The sequence below is a fragment of the Bombina bombina genome, chromosome 1 (assembly GCF_027579735.1).
Source record: "Bombina bombina isolate aBomBom1 chromosome 1, aBomBom1.pri, whole genome shotgun sequence".
In the NCBI taxonomy this organism is placed as follows: domain Eukaryota; kingdom Metazoa; phylum Chordata; class Amphibia; order Anura; family Bombinatoridae; genus Bombina; species Bombina bombina.
Genome location: NC_069499.1, coordinates 849759271 through 849782539, shown reverse-complemented (window position 1 = coordinate 849782539; position 23269 = coordinate 849759271). Strand labels below are relative to the sequence as shown.

The 23269-nt window shown below is 40.4% G+C and overlaps 1 protein-coding gene across 4 annotated transcripts in view; it reads left to right on the top strand.

The window, feature by feature from the left end:
• Positions 1–23269, top strand: part of VRK3 (VRK serine/threonine kinase 3) — a 403485-nt gene that overhangs the window by 283212 nt on the left and 97004 nt on the right. For all 4 annotated transcript variants that reach the window (XM_053699491.1, XM_053699492.1, XM_053699488.1 and 1 more), the window contains 2 exons: positions 7072–7153; positions 7802–7889. In XM_053699491.1, coding sequence (XP_053555466.1) covers positions 7072–7153; positions 7802–7889 — 170 coding nt within the window. The remainder of the gene's footprint in view (positions 1–7071; positions 7154–7801; positions 7890–23269) is intronic.

The window sequence follows — 23269 nt, the reverse complement described above, 5'->3', positions numbered from 1 at the left end:
AGAGGGTAACGCTTCCCAGCCTAAACCAGCATGGAAACCATTGCAAGGCTGGAACAAGGGTAAACAGGCCAAGAAGCCTGCTGCTGCTACCAAGACAGCATGAAGGGGTAGCCCCCGATCCGGGACCGGATCTAGTAGGGGGCAGACTTTCTCTCTTTGCTCAGGCTTGGGCAAGAGATGTTCCGGATCCCTGGGCACTAGAAATTGTCTCTCAGGGGTATCTTCTGGAGTTCAAGGAACTTCCTCCAAGGGGAAGGTTCCACATGTCTCACTTATCTTCAGATCAGATAAAGAGACAGGCATTCTTACGTTGCGTAGGAGACCTATTAAAGATGGGAGTGATTACACCCAGTTACAACAGCGGAACAAGGTCTGGGTTTTTACTCAAACCTGTTTGTAGTTCCCAAAAAGGAAGGAACTTTCAGGCCAATTCTGGATTTAAAAATTCTAAACAAATTCCTCAGAGTTCAGTCATTCAAAATGGAAACCATTCGGACGATTTTACCAACGATCCAGGAGGGTCAATATATGACTACCGTGGACCTAAAGGATGCGTACCTGCATATTTCTATCCACAAAGATCATCATCAGTTCCTGAGGTTCGCCTTTCTGGACAAACATTACCAGTTCATGGCTCTTCCATTCGGTTTAGCCACTGCTCCCAGAATTTTCACAAAGGTGCTAGGGTCCCTTCTAGCGGTCCTAAGGCCGAGGGGCATTGCAGTAGCACCTTACCTAGACGACATTCTAATTCAAGGGTCGTCCCTTTCCAAAGCAAGGGCTCATACAGACATTGTTTTAGCCTTTCTCAGGTCTCACGGGTGGAAGGTGAACATAGAAAAGAGTTCCCTGTCCCCGTCCACAAGGGTTCCCTTTCTGGGAACAATAATAGACTTTGTGGAAATTAAGATTTTTCTGACAGAGGTCAGAAAGTTAAAGCTTCTAAACGCTTGTCAATCTATTCCTCAGCCTTCCATAGCTCAGTGCATGGAGGTAATAGGACTAATGGTTGTGGCAATGGACGTGGTTCCTTTTGCTCGAATTCATTTAAGACCATTGCAACTGTGCATGCTCAAACAGTGGAATGGGGATTATGCAGACTTGTCTCCCCAGATTCAAGTAGACCAGGTAACCAGAGACTCACTCCTCTGGTGGTTGACTCAGGATCACCTGTCTCAGGGAATGAGTTTCTGCAGACCAGAGTGGATCATTGTCATGACCAACGCCAGTCTCTTAGGCTGGGGCGCGGTCTGGGACTCCCTGAAAGCTCAGGGTCTATGGTCTCGGGAAGAGTCTCTTCTCCCGATAAACATTTTGGAACTGAGAGCGATATTCAATGCGCTCCTGGCTTGGCCTCAACTAGCGAAGGCCAGGTTCATAAGATTTCAGTCGGACAACATGACGACTGTAGCGTACATCAATCATCAGGGGGGAACAAAGAGTTCCTTGGCGATGAGAGAGGTATCCAAGATCATCAAATGGGCAGAGGATCACTCCTGCCATCTATCTGCAATTCACATCCCAGGAGTAGACAACTGGGAGGCGGATTATTTGAGTCGTCAGACTTTCCATCCGGGGGAGTGGGAACTTCACCCCGAGGTCTTTGCCCAGTTAACTCAACTATGGGGCATTCCAGATATGGATCTGATGGCGTCTCGTCAGAACTCCAAGGTTCCTCGCTACGGGTCCAGATCCAGGGATCCCAAGGCGACACTAGTAGATGCATTGGTGGCGCCTTGGTCGTTCAATCTAGCTTATGTGTTTCCACCGTTCCCTCTTCTTCCCAGGCTTGTAGCCAGGATCAAACAAGAGAAGGCCTCGGTGATTCTAATAGCTCCTGCATGGCCACGCAGGACTTGGTATGCAGACCTGGTGAATATGTCATCGGCTCCACCATGGAAGCTACCTTTGAGGCAGGATCTTCTAGTACAAGGTCCATTCGAACATCCAAATCTAGTCTCTCTGCAACTGACTGCTTGGAAATTGAACGCTTGATTCTATCTAAGCGTGAGTTTTCAGATTCGGTTATAGATACTCTGGTTTAGGCCAGAAAACCTGTGACTAGGAAAATTTACCATAAGATATGGCAAAAATATATCTGTTGGTGCGAATCCAAGGGATACTCTTGGAGTAAAATTAGAATTCCTAGGATACTTTCCTTTCTCCAAGAGGGTTTGGATAAAGGTTTGTCAGCTAGTTCTCTAAAAGGACAGATATCGCCTCTATCTGTCTTGTTGCACAAACGTCTGGCAGCCGTGCCAGATGTACAGGCGTTTGTACAGGCATTAGTTAGAATCAAGCCTGTCTACAGACCTATGACTCCTCCATGGAGTCTAAATTTAGTTATTTCAGTTCTTCAAGGGGTTCCGTTTGAACCTTTGCATTCCATAGATATTAAATTACTATCTTGGAAAGTTCTGTTTTTGGTTGCTATTTCTTCTGCTAGAAGAGTTTCCGAATTGTCTGCTTTGCAGTGTACTTCACCCTATCTGGTTTTTCATACAGATAAGGTAGTTTTACGTACCAAGCCTGGTTTTCTTCCAAAGGTGGTTTCCAATAGGAATATTAACCAGGAAATTGTTGTTCCTTCTCTGTGTCCGAATCCAGTTTAGAAGAAGGAACGTTAGTTACATATCCTAGATGTAGTTCGTGCTTTAAAATTCTATTTAGAAGCAACAAAGGATTTCAGACAGACTTCTTCTTTGTTTGTCGTCTATTCTGGTAAGAGGAGAGGTCAGAAAGCTACTGCTACCTCTCTTTCCTTTTGGCTAAAAAGCATCATCCATTTGGCCTATGAGACTGCCGGCCGGCAGCCTCCTGAACGAATTACAGCTCACTCTACTAGAGCTGTGGCTTCCACATGGGCCTTCAAAAATGAGGCTTCTGTTGAACAGATCTGTAAGGCAGCGACTTGGTCTTCTCTGCATACTTTTGCCAAATTTTACAAATTCGATACTTATGCTTCTTCGGAGGCTGTTTTTGGGAGAAAGGTTTTGCAAGCTGTGGTGCCTTCCGTTTAGGTTACCTGTCTTGTTCCCTCCCTTCATCCGTGTCCTAAAGCTTTGGTATTGGTTCCCACAAGTAAGGATGAAGCCGTGGACCGGACACACCAATGTAGGAGAAAACAGAATTTATGTTTACCTGATAAATTTCTTTCTCCTACGGTGTGTCTGGTCCACGGCCCGCCCTGGCTTTTAGTCAGGTTTAAAATTTTTATTTTTCTGTACACTACAGTCACCACGGCACCTTATAGTTTCTCCTTTTTCTCCTAACCGTCGGTCGAATGACTGGGGGGCGGAGCCAGAGGGGGGCTATATGGACAGCTTTTGCTGTGTTCTCTCTTTGCCATTTCCTGTAGGGAATGAGAATATCCCACAAGTAAGGATGAAGCCGTGGACCGGACACACCGTAGGAGAAAGAAATTTTGCTTTTCATAAAAGAGAATAGGACGTATATGCCCTATAATAGCGGGTGTGCTTTATATTTTGTATACAATATGTTGATATGTATTATTTAATATATATCTATATATATATACATATATTTTTAAGCACCGACTTTTGCTTTTTATATGATGTTTTTAAATATATGTTTTTAAATATATGTTTTTTTTGTGGCCTTTTATTATGCATTGAAATGGGTTTTATATAGATGATATGTTTTTAGTGTAAAAAATCTTTGTATGATATATTTATAATTTATTTACATACTCATCTCTCCATTTATTAGAATTATGTATTGTAATTAATATTAGTTTATTACAGTATGTGTATTATATATATTTTAGTTAATATGCACCTGTCTCTATTTAGGTTTTTATTTTAGTGATACAATTGTTATATTATAATATGCCCCGTTTGGTGTTGACACGCATAGCGGGTATAGCCGCTGTCTCTATTTTTATGGGAGCTGTGTTGTCTGTATCTATGACAACCGTCTATCCTGAGCTGGAGGTCCTGTTGTATGCGCATGTCCGGAAGTTCGCCTTGTGTGTCACGGACCCCGGAAATGCTGGCGTGCGTGTCAAACCTCTCGCGGTGGATTCTCAAATTGAATGTAGCTACTTTTGGGCACTATTTATAGATGAGTCTAGTATTAGTCTGCATCTCTGATGAAGAAGGGAATTTAAATTGCTCTACCCTTCGAAACGCGTAAGACAATTGAGGAAGGTACATGACCTGTTTTATGAACCGCTTTGTGCCTCTGTGACTGTGGAGCCTGTGATTGTTCTTTGAACTATTATCCCTACTATGGATGCTTATTGGACTTCTGGGCTACAGTTTTATTACTTCTATGTGCTTTCTACATACCTCATTAGTTGAGGTTTTTTTATGTGAGTGTAACTTATTGTGTGTCATTTATGTCCTATTAAAGCAGTTTTACACTATGTTTGCTTTTCTGGTTCTCCTTATATGACACCTACACTGGAATTGGAAGTTACTACTCACTAAAGAGAGCACGAGGATACTTGGAGGGTTCTACTATCTGTATTCCAAGACACAGAAGGCTATACACTGGGAGACCCAGTTGATCGTTCTACATCTATTCTACAGGAGGTGCCTTGCCCATTTATGAAAGTGCTACATTCTTACCTCATTTGATTGAGGTTCTTTGAAGTAAGTGTACATCTAATAGGCGAGTGACGCTTGAAGATTGTGTTCTCTACATTTGATGTGCTCTGGATTATTCCAGTTCTCTCTTTATTTTATTTTAATTTTATTTTTATTTATGTTTTTCATCTCATTTTATTATTTACTAATATTTGTATTGTTTTAACCACATATTGTCACATTATCTCTGTGTATTATATTTGTTGTGTTTTCTAGTTTGGGTTCTCTGCGCCACCCTGCTTCTTCCTACTTTCATTTCTTTTAGAGGGGTGATAGGTCTCCTCTGTTATTTGGGGTTTGGCAGCTGGATATATCTTGCTAGAATTTTTATATGAGTTGCTGGGTATAGAATATATATTGTGGCATAGCTTTTATCTGATAGTGAGCGCCTAGGAGTGATCCAGTAGGTTCTTTCTACTGGTTCATTATCTTCTGTATTTATATATATATATATATATATATATATATATATAATATAGTCTTTTTTTTTTTTGCTTTTTTTTCCCCTGCAAAATTCTTTTTGATGAAAATGTGAAAAACTAAAACATTTTTTTGGGCTGTTCATAGAGATACACTAAAGTAAAAAATATTCACTGAAAGGTGAACTTTGTTGAAAATAATGTCATTATTACTAATGACTAGCTTTGTGTGTTTTACTACAAGTTCAGTTTATGATGTGTGTCTTTAAGGTTTTCTCATGATTTTGTGTCAGAATTTAAAGTGATTGTATATGTAATCGTTATGGGAGAAATCAGTGTAACTATGATCCAAATCTAACCCCACTTTCATTCATGATTACTTATTTTGCTTCTAAATAACAGGTTTTTTTGGAGCTAATTGCTCAGATTTACTCATACCTCTCCTCATCCCGGCACCAATCTATTTACTCCCAGAACGATTATGTTTACAATCACTTTCGGAAACATTTTTAGAATGTCTGTATAATTAATCAGGGCTTGCACAACAATAGAGGCAGACTATAGACTATGCAACTACCTTTGGGTGTCCATTTGGAGGGGCGCACATTGGAAACAGAATATCATTTTTATGTGATTATTTTTTATGTCCCACACTGCCTAGATTGGGCTTTATGTGGTGGCATAGTGGCCGAAATGCAGTGCAGATCAGCCAGAATCACTGGAAGCATCACACTAAAATCTCTTCCTGCACAAACCCTACACTCTGCAAAACTTTAGCAGCCTTCATAAAAGTTAGTGGAGCAGTGGTTCCTGCCTTTACCTACAGCCTAATGGGTATTACTGGGACTGCTGGGACTTCAGCTGAGGATACCACTGCTGTAGATTGCAGGAGTTTAATACAGTTAAGTTTCAGCAGTTAGTGTCTTGGTACTAATGGTCCTGGTGAAAAAAAAGGTAGGTAAATAACAGGTGAAGACAAAGCCACCGGATTAAAAGTATAGTTGACTTCCTTAAAGGGGTATAAAACAGCAAGCTTCTTTGAAACAAACGATATCAGTACCTGCTGTCCCTCCTCAGCCCCCCTTTGCTTGCTTGCATAAGTAATTATCCTCACATGCACACTTTATGATACCACAAAGTTTGTAGTAGGACGATGATAAGGGGGGGTGAAGCAGGCTACACTTGGCAATACTAACGTGTAAGTAATTTTACAGATTTTTGGAAATTTTATTAAATTACTTATACTGTTTTACCTCAGTTGACCCTTTTATAATATGCACATAACTCAAAATGTTTTATGGCACTTTAACTTAAAATGTGTAAGGAACCTGCTGGGTTCCAGATGATGCCAGCTATTTTATAAATTCATTATTAGTGTCCTACAAATATCAACAGTACATTGTGGATTTAGAGCCACTTCACTATTCTATGTATTAATTTTGAAGCGCTTCCTCTTTGTTTCATGACAAATCAGCTCAAGACAATTTCAACTTTACCTAGCTAGTATCTTATAAAGTGCTCTTGCAGTTGGAGGTGGGATCCACAGCCCCGATAACACTTATTAGGCTCTCGGTAGAAGCGGGTCTCACTGGCTACGTAAACTTTTATGAAGGCTCCTAAAGTTTTGCATAGAGTGCAGGTGATGTGCTGGGCTACATTTTACAATGATGCTTTCAGGTGTTCTGGCTGACCGATGCTCTCTGCCATCTGCTTTCTGGAGTACCACCCATTCCTGCCACTATGCTGCCACAAAAGAAATGTCATGAACCCAATGTTTGCCCCCTGCAGGGGCCTCTTTTGTTTATTGTCGGTCCTGCTTTTTAACTTCTTGTTAAATATTGTTTAGTTATCAGCCGAAATTATAATGAACCTTATATCTCTGTTACTTTATTGTTACCGAAGGGAATGTATTTCCCATCTTCTATACTAATCAGTATTCACCTGGTACATAGAAGGTATATTAAAACATGCTAAATATTATATTTAACCTGCATGCAGTCAGTATTTTCCTTATGCGGGTTTGTGTTTCTTTATCATCCTAGTTGATAAATGGACGAAATCACATTCATGTTCAATGCTTGGAATCCCAAATTGCATCGGCTTCGGAGTGCAGGATAACTACAGGTATCCTTATATGGCAGCGCATGGTCCCATAAGGAATTCTCTTTCAACTCTAGAAAATGTTCTTTAGGGACAATATCCTCTTTTTACGCTCTCTGTATAGCTTTCTACAGAACATGACATGATTGTATCTGCTGTGAGATTACAAACGTTTTTGCATTTTTTTTATTTAATTATTTTTAATTCCCTTACTATACATTTTTTTTTTTTTAGGACCAAAATTCTCAAGATCATCATCTTAAACTTTTAAACCAAAGAAATTACAAAACAATGATGTCTTGACTATGAGGCGTAAAAGCTATTTTGTATAATTATCTAATATGTTCCACTGTCAGCCAATCCAATTTTGTCCTTTTCACTCATAGCTTCATAAGCACTACTGTATTTCCTGTTTGTAGAGTGTGAATCAATTAACACTCCCTGTTTACTACTGATTTGTATAGTGACAGTATTATATGGTCTTCCCTTTTTGCTTCTAGATATTCATGTCTTATCTGCCTTTCAGATTTGAATTCCCCAGAAAAATCTTGACATTAATTTATCCAAGTCTAGTAAACAAAGTCTAAAGCAAGAATGAAAAAAATGAATATAGTTATAACTACTACAGAAAGCTTTGTTTATAGTTTTACTGATCCTTCTTTTATTCTGCAGATTTTTGATCTTTTCTTCATTGGGACAGTCCATCATTAATTTTAGCAAATTGTCTGAAAAAGCCGTTTATCAGATCATGTATAGGATGGTAAGTTATAGAGGATTGTTGTCAAAACGTATTTTCTTTTCTAACGATAGCAGCCAATTTACCAAACAAGATAAGTAGCACCTCCAGGCTAATGGATTTAAACATTTAACACAGTTACAAGTGTAGACAGTTCTTATCTCCATACATTTGGTTTCTTGGACAAAGTTTCTTGGACAAGGTTGCGTCTTCAATGACGCGAGTGTGTCATTTCCAGATGTTGTTAGCGCCAAAAAAATTTCAGTTTGCGTTGTGCGTCATACTTGCACCAAATAATTTCAATATTTAAAACCCCATTCCTATATGCCTCTTGCCTTTTTCTATGTCAGAGGGCTATGCTGTTTGCATTTTTTTCTCCCCATTCCTGAAACTGCCATATGAGGAGATTGATAATTTTGCTTTATATGTTATTTTTTTCTCTTACATTTGCAAGATTTCTCAATCTGGTCCTTTCTCAGAAACCACTGTTGGAACCCTGCTGCCAGATAACAGTTCTACCAAAGCTAAGTGCATCTGTTGTAAATTTGTGGAGATTATATCTCCAGCTGTGGTATGTAATAGTTATGATAAGCTTTTACATGCAGAGAATGTGTCCATCAGTAATAGTACAATGCCTGTTGTACCTTCAACATCTAATGTACATAATATACATGTGAATATAAAAGATTGTATTGCTGATGCGATTCAGAAGGCTTTGTCTGCCATCCTGCCTTCTAATAAACGTTAAAGGTCTTTTAAAACTTCTCATTTATTTAAAATGGAGTATATTCGTTCCTTGTTAAAAGAGATGTTGATTACATTGGATATTGAGGAAACCAGTCCTCTTGATATTAAAACTAGTAAACATTTAAATTCTGTTTATAAACTTCCTGTGGTTACTCCAGAGGTTTTTCCAGTTCCTGATGCTATTTCTGATATGATTTCTAAGGAATGGAATAGGCCTGGTACTTCTTTTATTCCTACTTCAAGGTTTAAAAAATTGTATCCTTTGCCAGCAGTTAGATTGGAGTTTTGGGAAAAGATTCCCAAAGTTGATGGGGCTATTTCTACTCTTGCTAAACATACTACTATTCCTATGGAAGATAGTACTTCTTTTAAAGACCCTTTAGATAGGAAACTTGAATCTTATCTAAGGAAAGCTTATTTATATTATGGCTATCTTCTCAGGCCTGCCATTTCTATGGCTGATGTTGCAGCTGCATCAACTTTTTGGTTGGAAAGTGTAGCACAACAGGAAATGGATCCTGATTTGTCTAGCATTGTTCGCTTGCTTCAACATGCTAATCATTTTATCTGTGATGCCATTTTTGATATCATCAAAATTGATGTTAAATCTATGTATTTAGCTATTTTAGCTAGAAGAGCTTTGTGGCTCAAATATTTGAATGCTGACATGGTATCTAAGTCTAGATTACTATCTCTTTCTTTCCAAGGTAATAAGTTATTTGGTTCTCAGTTGGATTTGATTATTTCAACTGTCACTGGGGGGAAGGGAGTTTTTTTGCCTTAGGATAAAAGACTTAAGGGTAAATCTAAAGCTTCTAACCATTTTCGTTCCTTTCGACAAAATAAGGAACAGAAACCTAACCCTTCCCCCAAAGAATCTGGTTCCAATTGCAAACCTTCTTCAAGTTGGAGTAAATCCAAACCGTTTAAGGAACCAAAGCCAGCCCCCAAGTCTGCATGAAGGTGCGGCCCTCATTCCAGCTCAGCTGGTAGGGGGCAGATTAAGATTCTTCCAACATTTGGGCAGATTCTGTGCAAAATCAATAGATTAAGAGTATTGTCTCTCAAGGGTACCGAATAGGATTCAGAGTAAGACCTCCTGTGAGAAGCAAATCCAGTAAAGGCACAGGCTTTTCTGAAGTGTGTTTCAGACATGGAGCTTTCAGGGGTAATCATACCAGTTCCGTTTCAGGAACAGGGTCTGGGGTTTTATTCAAATCTATTCATTGTCCCAAAGAAAGAAAATTCATTCAGGCCTGTTCTGGATATGAAAATTTTTAATCGTTATGTAAGAGTGCCAACTTTCAAAATGGTGACTATAAGGACTATTCTGCCTTTTGTTCAGCAAGGGCATTATATGTCCACAATAGACTTACAGGATGCATATCTTCATATTCCGATTCATCCAGACCACTATCAGTTTCTGAGATTCTCTTTTCTAGACAAGCATTACCAATTTGTCGCTCTTCCATTTGTCCTAGCGACATCTCCAAGAATCTTTTTAAAAGTTCTCGGTGCCCTACTCTCTGTAATCAGAGAACGGGGTATTGCAGTGTTTCCTTATTTGGACGATATCTTCGTACTAACTCAGCCTTTACATTCTGCAGAATCTCACTCGAATCAGCTAGTGTTGTTTCTTCAAAGACATGGTTGGAGGATCAATTTACTAAAAAGTTCTTTGATTCCTCAGACAAGGGTCACCTTTTTAGGTTTCCAGATAGATTCAGTGTCCATGACTCTGTCTCTAACAGACAAGAGACAATTAAAATTGGTTTCAGCTTGTCGGAACCTTCAGTCTCTATCATTCCCTTCAGTAGCTATGTGCATGGAAGTTTTAGGTCTCATGACTGCAGCATCGGACGTGATCCTATTTGCTCGTTTTCATATGAGACCTCTCCAGCTTTGTATGCTGAACCAATGGTGCAGGGATTATTCAAAGATATTACAATATCCTTAAATCCCAATGTTCGACTCTCTCTGACTTGGTGGTTAGATCACCATCGTATAGTTCAAGGGGCCTCTCTTGTTCGTCCAACCTGGACTGTGATCACAACAGATGCAAGTCTTTCAGGTTGGGGAGCTGTCTGGGGATCTGTGACAGCACAAGGAGTTTGGAAATCTCAAGAGGCGAGGTTACCAATCAATATTTTAGAACTCTGTGCTATTTTCAGGGCTCTTCAGGTTTGGCCTCTGTTGAAGAGAGAACCGTTCATTTGTTTTCAGACAGACAATATCACAACTGTGGCATATGTCAATCATCAGGGTGGGACTCTCAGTCCCCAAGCTATGAAAGAAGTATCTCAGATACTTGCTTGGGGCGGAATCCAGCTCCTGTCTAATTTCTGCGGTTCATAACCCAGGTATAGACAATTGGGAAGCGGATTATCTCAGCCATCAGATTTTACATCCGGGGGAGTTGTCGCTCCATCCAGATGTGTTTTCTCAGATTGTTCAGATGTGGGGTCTTCCAGAAATAGATCTGATGGTTTCCCATCTAAACAAGAAACTACCCAGGTACCTGTCCAGGGATCCTCAGGCGGAAGCGATGGATGTATTGGCAGTTCCTTGGTGTTACCAACCTGCTTATATCTTCCCGACTCTGGTTCTTCATCCATGAGTGATTTCCAAGATCATCATGAAACAATCGTTTGTGTTGCTGGTAGCTCCAGCATGGCCTCACAGGTTATGGTATGTGGATCTTGTTCGGATGTCCAGTTGCCAACCTTGGCCACTTCCATTAAAGCCAAACCTTCTGTCTCAAGGGCAGTTTTTCCATCAGGATCTCAAATCATTAAATTTGAAGGTATGGAAATTGAACGCCTAGTGCTTAGTCATAGAGTTTTCTCTGACTCAGTGATTAATACTATGTTACAGGCTCGTAAATCTGTCTCTAGGAAGATTTTTTATCGAGTTTGGAAGACTTCTATTTCATGGTGTTCTTCTCATAAATTCTCCTGGCATTCTTTTAGAATTTCTAGAATTTTACAGTTTCTTCAGGATGGTTTGGATAAGGGTTTGTCTGCAAGTTCCTTTAAGGGACAAATCTCTGCTCTTTCTGTTTTATTTCACAGAAAGATTGCTAAGCTTCCTGATGCTCACTGTTTTGTACAGGCTTTGGTGTGTATCAAGCCTGTCATTAAATCAATCTCTCCTCCTTGGAGTCTTAATTTGGTTTTGAAGGCTTTACAGGCTCCTCCGTTTGAGCCTATGCATTCTTTAGACATTAAACTACTTTCTTGGAAAGTGTTGTTCCTTTTGGCCATCTCTTCTGCTAGAAGAGTTTCCAAATTATCTGCTCTTCCTTGTGAATCTCCTTTTCTGATTTGCCATCAGGATAAGTCAGTTTTGCGGACTTCATTTAAATTTCTACTTAAGGTTGTGAATTCTAACAACATTAAAGGGACACTGAACCCAATTTTTTTCTTTTGTGATTCAGATAGAGCATGCAATTTTAAGCAACTTTCTAATTTACTCCTAATATCAAATGTTCTTCCTTCTCTTGGCAGCACTCATGACTAGAGGGAGGCATGGAATGACCACAATACTATGCTTATAACATTTTATTTGGGGCCAGATTACAAGTGGAGCTCTATTTAACGCTCCTGTTTGAACATTTGCACTAGAAGTAAGCTTTTTGCATGCTTCGGGTTGCGCTCCTATTACAAGTTGAAAGTAAAAAATTATGCCGAGCCGAACTTAGGATATCGCTCGCTATCACCCTACTAGCACGCAAACCTGATCCCATATTCTCAAGTGCGCTAACCCGACAATATGGATATTTTCACATTCCAATATTCTTCACATAGCAGAATATGTTCTATTTATTATATATGATTTTTTTGCACAAATATATATTTATAATTGCAAGTACTTGTCCCATTGGCCAGATGCAGTAACTAACTCTTCCAGTTTTGCTTTTAATCTTATCTGAGAGCTTGCAAGCTAGTGCTGAACTTCTTCTGTGTGTTGTATTAATTTGTTTTGTAATTTTCTTTATGGGCCTTGCACCCAGACTTGTCTGGGATTAACTGCCTGGGACTCTGTGGGTGGTACAGCTACCTGCAAGTGCTATTGAGCATCCAGGGCTGTGCATGTTACAGGGTCATAAGTCCCCTTCCGTGTTTTGTATATGTCTAGGGTGATTACATAAGCCTGTGAACCCTTGACTTGTTCCCAGTTTGATTGAGAGCTTGCATTGTATGGCTGTATTAGACCTTGACGTGGTACCTGAGCTTGTCCCATTTGGCCAGATGCAGTAACTAACTCTCTCCCATTTTTGCTTTTAATCTTAGCTAAGAGCTTGCAAGTGAGTGCTAGACTTCCTCTGTGTGTTGTATGTATGTATGTATATGTATATATATATATATATATATATGTGTGTGTGTGTGTATATATATATATATATATATATATATATATATTTCTTTTTAAAGACACGATGAGTCCACGGATTTCATCCTTGTGGGATTACGCCTCCTGGTCAGCAGGAGGAGGCAAAGAGCACCACAGCAGAGCTGTTATATAGCTCCTCTCTTCCCTCCCACTCCAGGCATTCTCTTTGCCTACGTTAGTGATAGGAAGAGGTAAAGTGAGGTGTTAGATTAGATTCTTCTATCAAGAGTTTATTATTTTTAAAGTAGTGCCAGAGTGTGCTGCTTTGTTCTAGGGTGTAGCCGTAGTCCATATCAGTCTCTACAGTAGAGCTTTTGGTGGCTTTAGAGCAATGGGAACTTGTGGGACATAATTCTCACTGCGCCTCCCATGATTTACTTGCTGCCCTTATCCTTTAGTCTGAGAGATGCATTGACTCAGCATTTTTGATATCCTCAGGTCGATGTGAGGGAGAGGACCTCTCAAGCCTGAGAGCTGCCTTACTGCCAGGCAGAAGTCAAGGTAAGTGCTACCTTTAATTTCTGGGGAAAAGGACTCAAAAGAGCCTTTTTTGATAGAATAAGTTCTTTATGTGGGGACATAAATAAAGGTATTAATATGAGAAAGGTCTCCGGGCAGTGTATTGGACCAGGGCACTGGGGCTGGAGGAAGTTAAATGTTTAACTGAATTGCGGGGCAATCATATTTTATTTGTATTAAAGATGGCTCCGGTGGTTTCATAGTAATTGATTTTTGGTCGTTAGGTCACGCCCACGATGGGTGGTCCTTTCGGTTTTGGCGCCATTCCGTAGCGCAAGCCAGGTATAGTGCGCTCAGTGTATTGACCGGTCTGTGCTAGAGTTGCATGCAGAGATTTCATGCGTCTCTAGTGTAGACACAGGGGCATATTTAACAAGCTCCGAATGTTATGAAGCAGTGGTCACAAAGACTGGTGCTCCATAACCTGTCCGCCTGCTCTGAGCAGGCGGACAGACATTGCTGCAATTCAACCCGATCGAGTACGATCGGGTTGATTGACACCCCCCTGCTGGCGGCCGATTGGCCGCGAGTCTGCAGGGGGCGGCGTTGCACCAGCAGCTCTTGTGAGCTGCTGGTGCAATGCTGAATACGGCGAGCGTATTGCTTGCCGTATTCAGCGAGGTCTGGCGGACCTGATCCGCACTGTCGGATCAGGTCCGCCAGACCTTGATAAATAGGGGCCCCAGTGTTTTTTTCTGCTAATCAGTTGTCTCATTTGTTAGTCATAATGGCAGAGTGAAGAAAAGGCTCAATAAGACCGTTGTGGACCTTGACGATCTTTGGTCAGGTAGGAGCACTTCAGCAGAGTGCTGAAGTGCAGAGGATATTCTTGAGTTTAACAAAACTGTCATTTTCAGCAGGAATAAAATAACCATTTAAAATTTAAAGAGACAGTAACGTTTTTTTATGTGTTTTGCACAAATAAATTTGATAATTTTTATTTGTTTTAATTGTTTATCTGTAAAAAGAGAAAATTAACAAGGCTGTCATTTTCAGCAGGAATTAAAATAACCTTTTAAAATTTAAAGAGACAGTAATGGTTTTTTATAAGTGTTTTACACAAATAAATTTGATCATTTTTATTGCGTATAAATATGGACAAGGAGACTTGCAAAGTGTCACCTGTGTCTTATATTTTGACGCTAATGTGGAACTACCAATCCCTTTCTGTGCTTCATGTGTTTAAAGGACTTTAAGTTTTAGGGATAAGAAATTTCCGGCCCATCTCCTCTAAGGCAGGAGTACAATGTTGAAGGTCAATTTATGCAGCGCTTTCTCCACAAACGTCCCAAATTTTACTGCCCTCACAAGCAGTGCCCTACGCTTCCATTATAGTCCTTTTGGGGATTTCATTACAAGACATAGCTTATCTTATGTCTTCAACTATTTCTGATGCCCTGTCTGCTCTTCAAATGTTGCAGGGCAAATGTAAGTTTATTTCCTCTGACGGACTCGGAGGTTGTAACCTTTAGGTTTAAGCTAGAACTCCTCCGCCTGTTGCTTAGGGAGGTTTTTTAGTTACCTTAGACGACTGTGATTCCACAGTCGTGGTGGCCCCTTTATAGTCTAGTAAACTGGACAAATATTTAGAAACTCCTTCTTACTCAGACGTATTTCCTGTTCCAAAGCGAGCTTCGGAGATCGTTACTAAAGAATGGGCGAGACCAGGTATTCCCTTTTCTCTCTCACCTATCTTTAAGAAGATATTTCCCATAGCTGATGCTTTCAAGGAGGCTTGGCAGACTGTTCCTAAAGTGGAAGGGCCTGTTTCCACCTTAGCCAAGAGAACTACTATTCCCATAGAGGACAGTTGTTCTTTCCAAGATCCTATGGATAAGAAATTAGAGGGTCTACTTTAAAAGATTTTGTTCACCAGGGTCTGCGATTGCAGCGTGCTTTGCTACCATCACGGGTGCGGCAGCATACTGGTTTGATGCTCTATCTTAGTCTCTCAGGACCGAAACTCCCTTGGAGGAGATCCAAGACAGGATATCAGCTCTGAAGCTAGCTAATTTCTTAATTACAGACTCTTCTCTTCAAATCATCAAACTGGCAGCTAAAAGTTCATGTTTCTCTGTCCTAGCCGAAGAGCCCTATGATTAAATCTTTGGTCTACGGATGTGTCCGCTAAGTCTAAGCTTCTAGTGATTCCTTACAAGGGGAAGACCTTGTTTTGGCCCTAGCTTGACGGAAATTATTTCTGATATATCGGGAGACAAGGGTCATCTACTCCCTCAGGTTAAGAGAAACAAGCAAAAGGGACTACAAAATAATTTTGTTCCTTTCGAAATTTTCAAGCAATTCTTCTTCTTCCTACTTTACGCAGGAACAATCCAAGCCTGCATGGATACCCAACCAGTCTTGGAGTGAGGCCAAACAGTCCAAGAAGCCTGCTGCTGATTCCAAGACTGCATGAAGGGCATGCCCCCGATCCGGGTCCATGATTATCTGCAGACCAGATAAAGACAGAGGCATTTTTACTTTGGGTAAAAGACCTCTCTATCATAGGAGTGATTGTTCCTGTCCCAGTACAGGAACAAGGTCAGGTTTTTTTATTCCATCCTGTTTGTGGTCCCTGAAAGTGAGGGAACCTTCAGACCAATTTTAAGATCTCAAGGGTCTAAACAAATTTGAGTTCCATCCTTCAAGAAACTATACGTTACATTCTCCCACTGATCCAAGAGGGTCAATTTATGACGACAGTGAATCTAAAGGATGCATATCTTCATGTTACTATCAACAGAGATCATCACAAGTTCCTGAGGTTTGCCTTCTGGACAAACACTTTCAGTTCATGGCTCTTCCCTTCGGTCTGGCCACGGCACCCAGAATTTTCACAAAGGATCTTATCTGGACGATATTCTAATCCAGGCGTCATCTTGTCCGCAAACAAGGTCCCATACTGACATTGTGCTATCCTTCCTGAGATCTCAAGGGTGGAAGGTAAATCTGGAAAAGAGTTCTTTTATCCTGAAGACAAGGGTGCCCTTCTTTGGAGCTCTAATCGATTCTATATCCATGAGGAAATTTTTCTGACAGAGGTCAGAAAAGCAAAGATTTTGGATACATGTCGAGCCCTTCAGTCCACTCCTCAGCCGTCAGTGGCTCAGTGCATGGAGGTAATTGGATTGATGGTGGTGGCAATGGACATCATACCGTTGCTCGGTTTCACCTCAGGCCTCTGCAGTTAAGCATGCTCAGGAAGTGGAAAGGAGATTATACGGATTTGTATCCTCGAATAACCCTAGAACAGGAGACGAGGGACTCTCTTCAATGGTGGTTGTCTCTGGATCATCTATCCCAGGGGACGTGCTTTCGCAGACCTTCATGGGTGATTGTGACAACGGACACTAGCCTTTAAGGATGGGGAGCAGTCTAGGTCTCTTTTAAGGCTCTGGGAGTATGGACTCAGGCAGAGTCTCTCCTTCCCCTCAACATTCTAGAGCTGAGGGCGATCTTCAATGCTCTTCATCAGATTCCAGTCGGACAACCTAACGACAGTGGCTTACATCAATCATCAGGGAGGAACAAGGAGTTCCTTAGCGATGACCAAAGTAGCCAAGATAATCCAGTGTTCGGAGGCCCATTCTTACCATCTGTCAGCGATCCACATACCTGGGGTGGACAACTGGGAGGCGGATTTTCTGAGCAGGCAGACCTTTCATCCAGGAGAGGGGGAACTCCATCCGGAAATATTCTCCATCCTGATTTTCAAATGGGGTCAGCCGGAGTTGGATCTCATGGCATCCCGTCAGAATTCAAGCTTTCGAGATACGGGTCCAGGGACCCCTAGGCTGAGCTGATAGATGCTCTGGCAGTTCCTTGGTCCTTCAGCCTAGTATATCTATTCCCCCTGTTTGCTCTTCTTCCCTGGGTTATTCCTCAAATCAAACAGAAGAAGGCATTAGTGATCCTCATCGCTCCTGCGTGGCCTTGCAGGATTTGGTATGCCAATCTGGTGGACATGTCATCCCTGCCACCTTGGAAATTTCCTTTGAGGAAGGACCTTCTCATACAGGGACCCTTCCTTCACCCTGGACTGCTTGGAGATTGAACGTTTAATCCTATCCAAGCGGGGTTTCTCTGATTCGGTCATAGATACCTTACTTCAGGCACGTAAACCTGTAGCTAGGAAGATTTTCTTTTAGATATGGCGTATATATCTTTATTGGTGTGAATCCAAGGGCTGCTCATGGAGTAGAGTTAGGATTCCCAGGATTTTGTCTTTTCTCCAAGAAGTATTGGAGAAGGGTTTATCAGCGAGTTCCCTAAAGGGTCAGATCTCTGCATTATCTATTTTGTTACACAAGCGTCTGGCGGATGTCCCAGGTGTTCAATCCTTTTGTTAGGCTTTGATTAGAATCAGGTCTGTGTTTAAACCAATTGCTCCTCCATGGAGTTTGAATTTAGTTCTTAAAGTTCTTCAAGGGGTTCCGTTTGAGCCTATGCATTCCATAGATATTAGGTTGTTAGCTTGGAAAGTTACATTTCTTGTTGCCATCTCTTCTGCTCGAAGAGTGTCTGAGCTTTCGGCATTACAATGTAATTCACCTTACCTTATTTTTCATTCGGATGAGGTGGTTTTACGTACTAAACGTGGTTTTCTTCCTAAGGTTGTTTCAGACAAGAACATTAATCAGGAGATTGTTGTTCCTTCCTTGTGCCCTGATCCTTCTTCTCAGAAGGAACGTCTTCTGCACAATTTGGACATAGTCCATGCTTTAAAATTTTACTTACAAGCGACTAAGGACTTTCGTCACTCGTCTTCTCTGTTTGTCATTTTTTTTTTAAAACGTAAGTCAAAAAGCTACAGCTACCTCTCTTTCCTTTTAGCTGAAGAGTATCATCCGTTTTGGATATGAGGTTGCTGGACAGCAGCCTCCTGAAAGAGTTATGGCTCATTCCACCAGGGCTGTTGCTTCCTCATGGCCATTCAAAAATGATGCTTCTGTTGAACAGATTTGCAAGGCTGCAACTTGGTCCTCTCTTCACACTTTTTCTAAATTTTACAAATTTGATACCTTTGCTTTGGCTGAGGCTGTTTTTGGGAGAAAGGTTCTTCAAGCAGTGGTGCCTTCTGTTTCGGTTCCCTGTCTTGTCCCTCCCTTATCATCCGTGTACTCTAGCTTTGGTATTGTATCCCACAAGTAAGGATGAAATCCGTGGACTCATCGTGTCTTTAAAAAGAAAAGAAAATGTATGCTTACCTGATAAATTTGTTTCTTTTTAGACACGATGAGTCCACGGCCCGCCCTTTTCTATGAGACAGGTTATTGATTTTTGTAAACTTCAGACACCTCTGCTTTTCCTTTCTCTTCCTAACTTCGGTCAAATGACTGGACTGGGAGGGAAGGGAGGAGCTATATAACAGCTCTGCTGTGGTGCTCTTTGCCTCCTCCTGCTGACCAGGAGGCGTATCCCACAAGTAAGGATGAAATCCGTGGACTCATTGTGTCTAAAAAGAAACAAATTTATCAGGTAAGCATAAATGGTCTTTTATATATGTGTGTGTATATATATATATATATATATATATATATATATATATATATATATATATATATATTTATATATTTATATATTTCTTTCTTTCATGTAATTGGCAAGAGTCCATGAGCTAGTGATGTATGGGATATACAATCCTACCAGGAGGCGCAAAATTTCCCAAACCTCAAAATGCCTATAAATACACCCCTCGCCACACCCACAATTCAGTTTTACAAACTTTGCCTCCTACGGAGGTGGTGAAGTAAGTTTGTGCTAAGATTTCTACGTTGATATGCGCTTCTCAGCATTTTGAAGCCCGATTCCTCTCAGAGTACAGTGAATGTCAGAGGGATGTGAAGGGAGTATCACCTATTGAATGCAATGGTTTTCCTCACGGGGATCTATTTCATAGGTTCTCTGTTACCGGTTGAAGAAATTCATCTCCTACTTCCCTTTTCAGATTGACGATATACTCTCATATTCCATTACCTCTACTGATAACTGTTTCAGTACTGGTTTGGCTATCTGCTATATGTGGATGGGTGTCTTTTGGTAAGTAGGTTTTCATTACTTAAGACACTCTCAGCTATGGTTTGACACTTTATGTATTTATATAAGGTTCTAAATATATGTATTGTACTTATATTTTCCATGATTCAGGTTTTCAGTATATTTCCTTTTGCAGACTGTCAGTTTCATATCTGGGAAATGCTTTTTTATGAAAATGTATTTCTTACCTGGGGTATAGTCTTTTTTTCAAATTGATTGTCTTTTAAATTCACAGGAAGAATAAGGCTCGCGATGGCGCAAAATGCCAAATTTTATTGCGTCATTTTTGGTGCAAGATTTTTTTTGGCGCGAAGTTACGTTTGTTGACGCAAATTCATCATTTCCGGCGTCTTAGTTGACGCCGAGTCCTTCACAAGGTTGCGTCATCTATGACGCAAGTGTTTAGTTTCCGGATGTTTTTGGCGCCAAAAAATATTTTTGTTTGTTGTGCGTCATACTTGGCGCCAAATATTTTCATTATTTAAGACCCCATTCCTAATTGCCTCTTGCCTTTTTCTATGTCAGAGGGCTATGCTGTTTGCATTTTTTCCCATTCCTGAAACTGCCATGTAAGGAAATTGATCATTTTGCTTTATATGTTGTTTTTTCTCTTGATGTCTCAATCTGATCCTGTCTCAGAATTCACTGTTGGATCCCTGCTGCCTGATAACGCTTCTACCAAAGCTAAGTGCATTTGTTGTAAACTTGTGGAGATTATTCCTCCAGCTGTGGTTTGTAATAGTTGTCATGATAAACTTTTACATGCAGAAAATGTATCCATCAGTAGTAGCTCATTACCTGTTGCTGTTCTCTCAACATCTAATGCACATGATATACCTGTAAATTTAAAAGAATTTATTTCTGATTCTATTCAGAAGGCTTTGTCTGCTATTCCGCCTTCTAATAAACGTAAAGGTCTTTTAAAACTTCTCATAGAGTTGATGAAATTTCAAATGACCGGCAACATACTGATTTATCCTTCACTGATGAGGATCTATCTGATTCAGAAGATCCTGCCTCAAATAAGAAGATTTGTCAGTGTCAATATCTATTTAAAATGGAGTATATTCGTTGTTTATTAAAAGAAGTGTTGATTACATTGGATATGGAGGAAACTAGTCCTCTAGATGTTAAAACTAGTAAACGTTTAAATTCTTTTTATAAATCCTGTGGTTATTCCAGAGGTTTTTCCAGTTCCTGATGCTATTTCTGATATGAATTCTAAAGAATGGAATAGGCCTGGTGGTACTTTTATTCCTTCTTCAAGGTTTAAAAAATTGTATCCTTTGCCAGCAGTTAGATTGGAGTTTTCCTATGGAAGATAGTACTTCTTTTAAAGATCCTTTAGATAAGAAATTTGAATCTTATCTAAGGAAGGCTTATTTCTATTCAGGTCATCTTCTTAGGCCTGCAATTTATTTGGCTGATGTTGCAGCTGCTTCAACTTTTTGGTTGGAAACTTTAGCGCAACAAGTATCGGATCATGATTTGTCTAGCATTGTTAAGTTGATTCAACATGCTAATAATTTCATTTGTGATGCCATTTTTGATATCATCAAAATTGATGTTAGATATAGGTCTTTAGCTATTTTAGCTAGAAGAGCTTTGTGGCTCAAACCTTGGAATGCTGATATGACTTCTAAGTCCAGATTGCTATCTCTTTCTTTCCAAGGTAACTAATTATTTAGTTCTCAATTGGATTCAATAATTTCAACTGTCACTGGGGGGGGGGGGGGGGGAGTTTTTTTGCCTCAGGATAAAAAACAATGCTAAATCTAAAGCTTCTAACCATTTTTGTTCCTTTCAACATAAGAGAACATTTAAGAGATCAAAGCCAGCCCCCAAGTCCGCATGAAGGTGCGGCCCTCATTCCAGCTCAGCTGGTAGGAGTCAGATTAAAATTTTTCAAAGATGTTTGGATCATTTCGGTCCAAAATCATTGGATTCAGAGTATTGTATCTCAGGGGTACAGAATAGGATTCAGAGTAAGACCACCTGTGAGAAGATTTTTTTCTCTCACGCATTCCAGCGAACCCAGTAAAGGCTCAGGCTTTCCTGAAGTGTGTTTTAGACCTGGAGTTATCAGGGGTAATCATGCCAGTTCCGTTTCAGGAACAGGATCTGGGTTTTTATTCAAATCTATTGTCCCAAAGAAAGAAAATTCATTCAGACCAGTTTAGAATCTAAAGATTTTGAATCGATATGTAAGAGTACCAACTTTCAAGATGGTGACTATAAGGACTATTCTGCCTTTTGTTCAGCAAGAGCATTATATGTCCACAATAGACTTACAGGATGCATATCTTCATATTCCGATTCATTGGGATCACTATCAGTTCCTGAGATTCTCTTTTCTAGACAAGCATTACCAGTTTGTTGCTCTTCCTTTTAGCCTAGCAACAGCTCCAAGAATCTTTTCAAAGGTTCTTGGTGCCCTACTCTCTGTAATCAGAGAGTGGGGTATTGCGGTGTTTCCTTATTTGGACGATATCTTGGTACTCGCTTAGTCTTTACGTTCTGCAGAATCTCACACAAATCACCTAGTATTGTTTCTTCAAAGACATGGTTGGAGGATCAATTTACCAAAAAGTTCTTTGATTCCTCAGGCAAAGGTAACCTTTTTAGGTTTCCAGATAGATTCAGTGTACATGACTTTGTCTCTAACAAACAAGAGACGTTTGAAATTGGTTGCAGCTTGTCGGAACCTTCAGTTTCAGTCATTCCCTTCAGTAGCTATGTGCATGGAAGTTTTAGGTCTCATGACTGCAGCATCGGACGCGATCCCCTTTGCTCGTTTTCATATGAGACCTCTCCAGCTTTGTATGCTGAACCAGTGATGCAGGGATTATACAAGGATTATACAAGGATATGTCAATCATCAGGGTGGTACTCACAGTCCTCAAACTATGAAAGAAGTATCTCGGATACTTGTTTGGGCAGAATCCAGCTCTTGTCTAATTTCTGCGGTTCATATCCCAGGTATAGACAATTGGGAAGCGGATTATCTCAGTTGTCAGACTTTACATCCGGGAGAATGGTCACTCCACCCAGATGTGTTTTCTCAAATTGTTCAGATGTGGGGTCTTCCAGAAATAGATCTGATGGCATCTCATCTAAACAAAAACTTCTCAGGTACCTGTCCAGGTCCAGGGATCCTCATGCGGAAACAGTGGATGCATTGACACTTCCGTAGTGCTGCTTATATTTTCCCGCCTCTAGTTCTTCTTCCAAGAGTGATCTCCAAGATCATCATGGAGCAATCGTTTGTGCTGCTGGTGGCTCCAGCATGGTCTCACAGGTTTTGGTATGCGGATCTTGTTCGGATGTCCAGTTGCCAACCTTGGCCACTTCCATTAAGGCCAGACCTTCTATCTCAATGTCCGTTTTTCCATCAGGATCTCAAATCATTAAATTTGAAGGTATGGAAATTGAATGCTTAGTACTTAGTCATAGAGGTTTCTCTGACTCAGTGATTAATACTATGTTGCAGGCTTGTAAATCTGTTTCTAGAAAGATTTATTATTGAGTTTGGAAGACTTACATTTCATTCTCTTGGCATTCTTTTAGAATTCCTAGAATTTTACAGTTTCTTCAGGATGGTTTGGATAAAGGTTTGTCTGCAAGTTCCTTGAAAGGACAAATCTCTGCTCTTTCTGTTTTATTCCACAGGAAAATTGCTAAACTTCCTGATATTCATTGTTTTGTACAGG